Source organism: Lygodium microphyllum, chromosome 5 (genome assembly GCF_053477565.2).
Source record: "Lygodium microphyllum isolate KBCC chromosome 5, Lygodium_microphyllum_v1.1.10, whole genome shotgun sequence".
Taxonomy (NCBI): domain Eukaryota; kingdom Viridiplantae; phylum Streptophyta; class Polypodiopsida; order Schizaeales; family Lygodiaceae; genus Lygodium; species Lygodium microphyllum.
This window is the reverse complement of record NC_141139.1, coordinates 48,872,012-48,883,212: the sequence shown is the minus strand read 5'-3', so window position 1 is coordinate 48,883,212 and position 11,201 is coordinate 48,872,012. Positions and strand designations below refer to the sequence as shown.

Sequence of the window (11,201 nt, the reverse complement as noted above, 5' to 3'; positions counted from 1 at the left end):
TCCTGTAGAGGAAGCACAATGGATGCACGCTAGAGACTTAAATGCTTTCCCCACTCTGTTAGCTCCACATTGAGCTAATAGCAATTGAGGTCAATTGCTATCCCACCCCGGGGGTATGATGCCAGGAGGCATATTCCACGGTGGATTCTGTGAGGTTTTACGGTGGATTCCGTAAACTTAGATGACCAGGGCTCATACACAAAGAGGATTCTTTGTGCGAGAAGTTGATGGGGACGCTTGTCCTTTTCGAGCGTTTCATTAATTTAGTGTGTACGTGGGTGATTCCATAGCGGGTGATTCCATAGCGGGTGATTCCGCAAAATGCATATTAAATTAATAAACGTTTATGAGTTTAGAGTGCGCACTCGTAATAAATTAAGGTTAGGATTTATTTCTAACCAGTTGATTTATTTATGTAGCTGAAGACTGCTAGGTATTCACTTTTGTCGGTTTAATTGTATTATTTTACTAACGATTGTGAATGCTTCAGTTGATGTGTAGAGATAGCAGCAGTGGCGGAGGAAAGCATTGGAGTCTAGCGAGTATTCGACCTTTGGACTATATTTTGATAGGCACCACGCCTATATTTTGTTATGTCTATCGAGACATTGATTATTGATTATTATTTTGTATGCGCCTATGCGCACGGATATGTTATTTCTATTTGGACATTGAGATTGGGCGTGCCAGACTCTATGGGCACCGTCCATTAGCTTTATTTCCTATTTTTGTAGAAAGCAAACTCAAAAGCTAAAAGCTTGTCATATTTTTGTAAATTGGGCTATTATTGAGCATGAAGATGGAAATATACATAAAATACATGCTTTGTGAAGCGCTCACACAAGGCATGGGGGAGATTGAACCCAATTGGTCTCTTGCTTCTTGTCGTTCATGCTTTTACATGGTTTTTTGTGCAAAAAGGTAGAGTTCATTGTTCTTGGGGACCTTCCGGGATTCACTACGTGAGCATTCTGCGTCCGATCTGCGCACCAAGTACATAGCTAGCTTGGAATTCTATCATGTACAATGGTTAAGGGCTACCTCTAAAGATAATTATCTACTTCATCTTGATGTAAATCATTAAAAATGATCAAATCTATATGCAGTTGTCCCTCCTAGAGAAAGCTCCATTTCATTTTCATTGAGGGGCCCATTCTCATCCATAGAAGGAAGCTTCACTTGCTCATCCTCATCATAATCAACACTTAGAGGTTGTGAGTAGACTCTTACTCAATTTCATTGGGATCTTATACCTCTTTATCCACATTAGAGTCTAATACAACCATCCAAGGAGATTCATTGCTAGCTTCCACTAGGTTGCACTCTTCATATAATCTATGAGAGCATGGAGCAACTTTCACCATGTAGTGCCATCACTCTTTTGATGTATTAGGATTAAAAATAACCTACATACAAAATAGTTTGCATGATAAAGCTGCATAGAGTGAGTCTCACAAGAAAAATGGATAGCAATGAGAATGACATACCTAGTTCCAATGATTAGGAATCACAAAAATATGTTTAGAATTTCATGGAGTCTACTCTACAAATCCTAAAGGAACTCTTTGAATAGTTGCACTTGAACCCTCTATCACCACTTTCTACCACTTAATATCCAAGATAAACATGTTGAAAGTATAGTGATCGATCCCAAAATCTCTTAGATCTTCCCAAAGTACTCCATTTTAGCTACCACAATGTTTGCATCTTCATCCCTATGATGCCTCTCCTTTTCAAACTTTGCCATTACATTGCAATCAAAGGTATGTCATTTTTGGTCTTTATGCTCAACCCAAAAATGTAGCCCATAAGAGCACAATGTAGAATATGACTTGTACTTAAAAACATAAGCAAAGATGGACCATGAGAAAAGGTATGACAATCACACAAGCATGTATAACAAAGCAAGTTACCCCACCAATTGTATACCTTGAGTGTGCAGCCTCTTTAGAACTCCATTTCTCCATGCTTATATTGACCCCAACCAAGAATTAACTGATTAATAATGGGATGTCCCTTCTTGGTTGTGTGCCATGGAAGGATAATATCATTGACCAAGACCACATGTTAAACACTGCATGTGGTCACCCATTGGCCAAAAGGATTTACCCCATCCGTCACAAAACCCAGTCTAAGATGTTGTGGCTCCTTCTCAAAGTAAGGCCATTGTTCCTCTCAATATGCTTCCAGGCTTTGTAATTTGTAAGGAAACACAATATACCATTTGAGGACCAATTTTTTGAGTGCAAAGTTACAGGATCACCAAATTCTTTGACTTGAGTATGTATTGAATCCATGGCAAAAGAGGAAAAGGATGAATCACTTTGATACACATTGTCTCACCTTGTAAGCCAATGCGATATTGTTTTACACGACATGTTGGATATGTAATCAACTCTACATATTCATTTCTAAAGAGAATGTAGTCATTACTGCAGGTATGGATATTGTTGTAATCAACACCCAACGATTATAAGATCTTTTTAACCTCATCACAAGTGTCAAACCTTATAATTGTTATGAATTTTAAGCTTAAGTCCTGTGAATGTATTTTCCTAAGATATGGTGATGAGAAAGAAATGAAGTATAGGTTATGGGATCTGGAAAAAAGAAAATTGTACGTAGCAATGATGTTATCTTCTAGAAAGATTACATGCACAAATAGCCTAAAAAGATAGAGGAAGTCAGAAGGGCTGTATTTTGAGAAAATATACTGATAGGACAACAAAGAATGCCCACTAGACATCATCAAATACTTGCTATAAATGGTCGTGGAAATGTGGAGAATGATGCTAAAAATGATCAATAAGATATTTCCCATGATGTACCACAATTTCAACAAGAACAGATGCCTTTGGAATAACCAGAATCGGCTGTACATCATGCTGAACCTACAGAACAAGTTATTAATGCAAATTTGCATGCCAAATAGCCACTAAATCTTAATCATTGGGACTGTAGGTCAACCAAAATGCAAAGACAACTAGATAGGTTTGTTTTTTGTGTCAATTTTGTGGGTGATTATGTCATGTTGACAAATTTTGGTGAGCCATCATGTTTCAAGGAAGTAATGGACAAAAAAGACAGCAAGATATGGCATAACACTATGCTATCAAAGATGGAATCTCTCATGAAAAATGGCACTTAAGATTTGGTGCATTTGCCTAAAAGGTAGAAATTGCTACCATGCAAATGGGTTACAAAATGAAAGTCACTTCTGGTTCTTTGCCAAGGTATAAAGCATGATTGGTTGCTAAAGGATACAAGCAAGAGCGTGGAATTGATTTTGATTAAATTTTTTCTCCTGTAGTCAAAATGACTACTTTGCAAGCCATTATGGGCTTGGTTGTATCTAGAGATATGGAACTCAAACAGATGGATGTAAAAACAACTTTCTTACATATGGTAATATCATATTAGAGAATTTGGGGATCTCTCAAATTCCACTTTCAAATACGGAGTAAATATTTGACCATGTGGCTAAATCTTTACCCCATATCTGAGACTGGAACTTGAGAGGATTACATGCATAATATCTAGAAAAAATTTCACATTCATGTAAGGGGATACTATTTGATAATGTGGCCAAATATTAATCATATTGAGAATTCCCAAACTCAATGAAAATTCCCAAATTCCCTAATATGTGGCTGGGTGATCTACATGAGGAAATCTATATGTAGCAGTCTGAGGGTTTTGTTGCAAAAAGAAAAGAGCACATGGTATGTAAACTCAACAAGAGTTTGTATGGGCTAAAACATGCACCACTAGAATGGTATCACAAATTTCATGCATTTATGCAATCTCGGGCATTCCATAAATCTTAAATTTATCATTGCTTATACACCAAGAAGGTAGTAGATGGCAGGCTTATTATACAAGCATTTAAGCATTGATTGGCTAAGTTTGGACATGAAAAAGTTCCTAATGTAGTTTATAGCCTCATTGCAAGCCTAAAAAAGGATTAGCAAAATCTCAATGTAACACCTCTCCCATCAAGCCAATCACAAATAAGACCCACCAATGTTTAGAAGATTTCATTCTATGTCCTAAAGCCTTATGTCACCTAATAAAATATTCAATTACTCCCAAGAAGACCAATTTAAGAATTTTGACACAAGTTGATAATTTTGGCGCTATTTACATTTCTTAAATAGCATGGAACTTGAAGATTAATATCATAATGATAAGACTTGTTTTCTACAAAGAAAAAAGGTTTCCAAATGGGCTTGGCATTTGTAAAGGTTGCATCTTGGGCTCAAGAGATTGCACTTATTAGCATGTATTCTTAGGATTTAGCTCTTCTTGTCCCCTCTCTCTATCTATCTATTGCTCTTCTAGTCAACCCAAAATAGTCTACATTTTAGTCATAAGGTGGAGGACCCTTTCTTCAATTTATGTCCACACTATGGGTTAATGCACAATTGCACCTTCAATAAGAACTAGGATGGTGTGAGGCCTACTATGCTATAAGAATTTGATGCACTTGCACCATGTTGAGCGAGAAAATTAAATTCTAACTTATTTTCAGTCACATGCACATCAAGATAGTTTGCCACATTTGGATGGACCTTGGGACACTGAGGTAGAGGAAGATGGTGAGTTTGAGAGTCGGGGAAGGTCTCCAACGGTTGTTAGTTTAGGGTTTCCTTAATATGAAGACGGATGTACGTATAAGGGGTTGTTGCTTTCATTGATTGAGAGGTGAGAAGTGTGCTTAAAGAATTAATTTCTATAGCAAACATATTCAAAATTTGGTTTTTACATGGACAAATTACCTTTTATTACGCAGCTCAATAGGGCAATGTTTGAATCAATGAGTCCCAATATTCACGAAAAACCGCCCTTTAGAGTATTTTATCAAGGCTAAAATGAGGGTTTTCATTGGTCCTTTTATGACTATATCAAAAGTGCCATATCGCAAGAAGATGACTGGGAATTGGCTCAGGCAATGGTTGACCTGGGGCGTTCGGTCCAGCGGCAGAAGTCTATAGCCTGGAAGGATATTCAATGCGCATAAGCCTATATCATGTGGCAAGTTTGGAACAGTCAAATTCTGCTAGCGATTACCAGGTCGACGAAATGGTGGTACAAAAGTGCGTGCAGGGAAGGGGTGGTGCAGATCCCAGAATCCATCTCTTCTTCCCCGACCTAATCATAGCGGTTGCTGTGGCTCCGTGACCACTAGCTAAAATTCCGGCTCATACTACATCCATCATTAGCTCAAGGCATTGTACCTGCACGATCTATCTAGCTGCAGGTGCTTTGTGCCCGTGCTGCCTGGTAATAATCGACTCATCTGCTTCTTCCTTACGTCAACGTCCGTGGCGGCTATGCCCTGCACCTTGGTAGTAAGTCGCAGCGCTGCAGGCCGGGCCACCAATACACTGCCATACTCCAGTGGTAATGACCTTCGGCGTACAACAACCAGGATCAGAGTGAACGCTTCTGTTGATGCAGCTGATCACAGCCATGAAAATACGATCCGCGGTAGCCATTTCAGCCTGCAGGACAAGCTGGAGGAGCCATACCGATGCGCGGCCGTCACCTCGGATCGACATGGACCAGCTACGCCCAGTGATTATGTGCGGATGATGTGGCCCACAGAGAATGGAGGGAGGTTCAAGGGGAGGCGAATAGACGTAGAAGACGGCGATGATGATGATCATCAATATCGGCTGGAGATGCTGGAGGCGGAGCTGCGCCTGCTGGTGAGTGTGGCAGAGGAGCGGGCGGAGATGCACGCCATCCTGGCGCAGCAGAGGGACGGCTGGAATAAGCTCTTCCAGACGACGCTTACCGCCGCCTCCCTCACGGCCGCCGTTCTGGCTGCCCTGAATGGCGCGGCTCACACGAGCCAGCTCAGCGTCAGCCTCCCGGCGCTACTTCTCAATGCTGGCAGCGGCCTCATGATGGCGGTGATCAATCACTTCCAGCCGTCGCAGCTGGCGGAGGAGCAGCGCGCCGCTACACGCCTCTTCCGCAAGCTCGCCGGAGACCTCCGCTATGCGCTCCACGTATCCCCTAACCTCCGGCAGGAGGGGCGGTCGCTCCTGCGGGAGTCGCAGGCCAGGCTTTACGCCCTGGATCGGGCCTTCCCCATGCCCCTCACCCCAGGCGGCCTGGAAAAGTTCCCGGCCCAGGTCCGTCCACCTCTTCTCAGACCTGCAATACAGACCACTGCTCAACGTCCAGCTGCCACTGCGGAAACTGATCTATTGCACCAGAACGACAACGTCAATATTAACGGATGGAGCCCCGCCGTCATCCGTGACCTGACCCAGGCCGGCGCCCTCCTGCGCCGCTCCGACATCTCCACCTACACCTCCTGGGCGCAGAACCTGGTAAAGGTCAACAAGTGCCTCGCCGTCGCCGGCCCTGCGCTCGCCTTCCTCGCTGTCGCATGCAATGCCGTTAGCAGCGTCGGCAGCCTTCCAGGCCATCACGCTATCTTCGGCCTGGCCGCGGCCCTTTGCAGCGTTCTAGCCACGTTTGCCGGTAGCTTCTCGCATGACATGCAGCTCGGAATGGTGATGGAGATGTACCGCAATTCCGCAGGCCACTACGCGGAGATAGAGGCGTCCATAGCCCAGGCCCTCAGCACGCACCCGGAGCACCGAGAGGACGGCCGGCTCTTCCGCCAGCGGGTGGCATACCAGTTGGGTCGCCCCGCTGCACCAGCAGCAGAGGACGAACCACCCGTACCTGCGGAATCCAGGAGCGCCGGCACGCTCTTCTAGCAAGCCTTGAGTTCGGCCTTGCTAGCCATACAGAACGCGAGATCAGCTTCGTCTATTCATCTAGATTTGATGTCAACCCTCCACTTGTCAATAGAAAACAACGAAGCCTTTCCACCGCCTTCGAAAATTCATGCATATAGAATTTTCAATATGCAAATTTAACAGCAGGACATACTCCCACTCGGGTTGTACCCAGTGGTTTGAGTATTGTTATGCATGAGTTCAAACCTTTGTTTTGTTTGTTATGCATGAGTTCAAACCTTTGTTTTGTTTGTCCAACAGCACAAATCATTTCTCATCTAATCGAGCACCTAATAAAATAAACAGAATTTTCTGTGTTTCATTACCCCCCCACCCCAGGCCTTCGTTTTTCAAGTCTATGATACCATTCCACAATCCACCCTATTATTCACGAAAGAGTAGGAAGTGACTCCATAAGGCTCTAAGCACAGAACAAGATATGAAAATATGAACAAGGCTATTCCACTTCGAGTTTGCATGAAGGACGTAAACGTCTAGATAATATCTTCTTTCTAATGAGTTCCACTAGCTACCATGACTTTTTATACTTATGGACATGAGAACTTGCCAAATAGCCTCTAACTTCTTGAACCATGAGTAATAAAGGCTTATACATTCCCTAAGAGGTATCATTAGGAGAATTCACAACTCATTTTGGGGCTTTGTAAAGAATTCTCCTTTTCTCTATTCTTCTCATCTTCTAAATTAGAAAGATGAAAAATAAGTTTTGTTTGATGACTTCTATACAAAATCAATGAAATATGCGCATGGATTATGAGAAAGGATTCATAAGGAGACTAATGGAATCGTAGTGTAATGAATAGAGAGAATAGCCACTTTTTCACTAAACATCTCATTTTTTGAGCATCTAAACCAAGAGCTAAAAAGATCCTACTATTTGATCGTGCAAATTTTTCTACTTGCAATAATCAAACTAACTTTCTTATTAATTTGTTGAAATGCCCTGCTTAGTAAATAACCAGAACATGGCTATTTTGCATGCCGATGGTGATTTTTATTATTTTATTTCTAAAATAGCTACTATATAATATCTATGTAATATGCTTATCTAATGAATCTTGATGGCACCTACTTTTGGTAGCCCATCAAGAGGTAATCAAGGTAGTTGATCCAAAACTCCCTTGGAATACCCAAATTTTCGTGACCTCGAATTGCTTGACCCTATCGCATAGAAAAAGCTTGACCTCAATGCCACAAGGATTGACCTGAAATGGGACCTGCATTCATATTACATTCTACTGTTAGCATTTTCTAGTATCAATTTTTGTGGTGAGTGCATTCCTATCAAAGCTACAACTAAAGTGAAGTATTGCTACACTAGGCTCAAAGAAAGTGAGGCAGAGCGATATGCACTAACCCCTCTCTCAATAAGGTATAGTCTCAACTCTGCCCCCTAAAATGGTATTCATTGTGATCTAGGATGACATACTAGGACAATCAGCATTTGTCCCTTCCTAGCTTGTCCTAATCTATTGTTCAAGTTCTAATGGAAGCCTCTTGGCTAACTGAGACCATGTTTCTATATGAAATATCTATTAGGGATCCAAGCATCCACTTTTCTCAATGAGAATTATTAGTATTCTAATTATTCTGCCACAATTTAGTTCCATATATAAAACTAGCTTCTTTGATTAGTCTATTAAATATTGTTCCTTCACATAAATTAAGCACATATATGAATACAGGGGAAAACGATTCTATTGGAAAAAGAAAACATGTCACACCCTGGGAATTTAAGTCATAATACCTTTGGCTCTTGAACATCTCCTGGCATATGACAAGTCCCTATGGAGAGACCTCTCTCATCCAATGCTAGGGCTAGCAATCTAGAGCTCCAACTCCTTTGGTGAAAGGCTAGCACAACTAACCTTGAGGAAGGTCTACTGTGCACATCCAAGAATTAACTTGTTGTGCACAAATTATTTCTTAAAATCTACAAATATTGTAAATATTCCTTTCAATGCGACAAGTAATATGATTAAATATAGTTGTGCATAAGTGCTTATCATCGGTCTATCTCATTTCTAATCTAGGCAACAAGACAATGCATCTATTTTGAGTATCAAAGCTTCATTTTTAGAAAGATCAAGGATTTATATATAACTAAACTTTCTTTTTGTATCAATTTCATCAAGGTATCTTACTAGACAATTCTCTAGTAAAAAAGATTATTGATCGTTTGATCCTTACTTGTCTAAGAGGAGTCAATCTCTTTTTAACTAGTTCGTTTTCACATGTAGCTAGGATATACACTTACCCATTATCTCAAATTATCTTACTTTCCTTGACTTTTTCTCTTTTGTACATAAAGGTTTTCTTTTAAGAGTGTGGAAGCTAATTATATTGATTTACAATGAAAATTTTTAAATCAAATCTATTAAGAACTTCCAAGCATGGACTAGATACCATCATAGGAGGGGCATTTCTATTATGATTTCCTCCTTAGTATGCATATTTCTCGTCTGTCTACTTGACTTGTAGGTATCCACAAGGATCACGTAATATTAAGTTGTCATAATCTATATTGTTAACGTTATTTATCTAATATTTATTATTTCATCAATATTAGTTTTTAAATTACAAAGCAAATGCTTGGATTTGAGTTGGCATGATGGGGACATTGGTCATATGCACTATCTCTCGTTTAGCCCAAATGTTCCTTCATTTTGGAACCATCTTGCTAGTACATAAATTCCCCTGGCACATCTTTTGTATTGCTCCTCATTAGTCTTTGTTGGACTTGCACTCCCTTGAATTGAGACTCATCGAGGGTAGAATGTCATGTAGCATTCACCTTAGTTTTAGTCTTAAATCATGTGGACTAGTACTTAGGTATAAAAGTGGAGATATGACATGGTGTGGATCTTTTTACCATTAATCAATTTCAAGATCATCCTCTTGAAGGTCTCCAACATAAATGGAAGTGATTATCCATGTCCACCAAAATGAGGTGGATATCATGTCATTCACCATTGTAAGCATCATATTCATTTGCAGATATGGCTTCCTTGTGTCATTGTCTGCTAGAATACAATAATCATGGCATGCTATGGATATACATCTTCTTATGAATCTTGAAATACTATTAATTTCTTGTATTAGAATTGTGCAACATTATATTAATATGAGAGAAACCAAGATGTCATTTTCAAGCTTTGTTTGGTTCCAAGCATAGAAGATCAGTTGCAGTAGTTGAAGATTTGGTCATTGTCTTCTTATTTTCTGTGATTGTGGCTAGATATGTTCTAGCATAGAAAACTCTGGCTATCTTCAAGATTTCGGCCAAGATCTATAGGAAAATGGTGGTGTTCCTTGTCATAAAATTTTGAATCACTTTGAAGGCTATTGGACAAAAGAGAAGCTTATTAGAGATAGAGACAACTAGAAACACTTCTATTTTTTGAAGAAATGTTCCTTCTTTCCCTTTGTAAGCTTCCTTCTAAGATCTCATAGTGGATTTTCTCATCTTTCTCTTCTTTAGAGCTCTTGTAGCATTATTTTCTTCTTCATCTTGGCTCTACATGTCATATGGAGTATGGACATGACCATATAGGTAGCTCTTTCTCTCCACATGGCCTACAAGAACCTAGTGAAAATTGCACTATCTGCTACATATAAGTAACCGCATCACGATTTCTTATGAGACAATAATTTTATGGCTAGAGTGATCCTATGCTTCAACCTAGCTAAGGGATTCATCTTTGGCCAACATTGAAGCTTTATCTTTGTATATTGGAGTCCATCTTCATTTCAAACCCTAGATATGGCGCTAGGTGGATAACCCTATTTGAATGGCATAGCTCACACAAGGCACCTCAATGCAAGCCTCTCGGTGCTACTTCCCAATGGCCTAATGATGGTGATGATCAACCACTTCCAATCATCATAGTTGGCAAGGGAGCAACAGCCGCCACCCGTCTCTTCCACAAGCTAGTCAAGAACCTCTGCTACGTGCTCCACATGTGCATGAGCTACCAAGAGGGACAATCACTGCTGTGGGAGTTGCATGCCAGGCTATATACCTTGGATAGGGCCTTTCCCATGCCCCTCACCCCAGGCATCCTCCAAAAGTTCCCATCCATCCACCTTTTCTCAAACACAAGGAACTCTAAAGCATTTGCTATATAGTAAAAAAAAGAGAAGTATATTAGATAGATTAAAGCATATCTAGCAAAAGTCTCAACTAGTAAAAAATGGATGTCTTGCTAGATATGTACATAGTAAAATATTTACTAGATAGCAAAATTGATCTAGAAAATTTATAATATAGCTATTTGATTGAGTAGCAAAATTGCAAAGATTTCTAGTTAGCAATTCCGTACAATTTACCACTTCTTTAAATAACTATATAATAATTTAATAACATAATTTTACTATTTAGTAAAAAAATCTAAATAGATTTTACTACATACACAAACT

The 11,201-nt window shown here is 40.1% G+C and overlaps 1 protein-coding gene across 1 annotated transcript; it reads left to right on the top strand.

Annotated features, from left to right (window-relative positions):
- Nucleotides 1-5,018: 5,018 nt before the first annotated feature.
- Nucleotides 5,019-6,985, top strand: LOC148035800 (putative F-box protein At4g22030). The gene has a single exon (XM_087679008.1). The coding sequence runs from the start codon at nt 5,334-5,336 to the stop codon at nt 6,738-6,740; it is 1,407 nt and encodes a 468-aa protein (XP_087535134.1). The 5' UTR covers nt 5,019-5,333; the 3' UTR covers nt 6,741-6,985.
- Nucleotides 6,986-11,201: the final 4,216 nt, after the last annotated feature.

Excerpts from the sequence above, each read along its gene's own strand:
- LOC148035800 (XM_087679008.1), top strand. The coding sequence starts at position 5,334 with ATGCCCTGCACCTTGGTAGTAAGTCGCAGCGCTGCAGGCCGGGCCACC.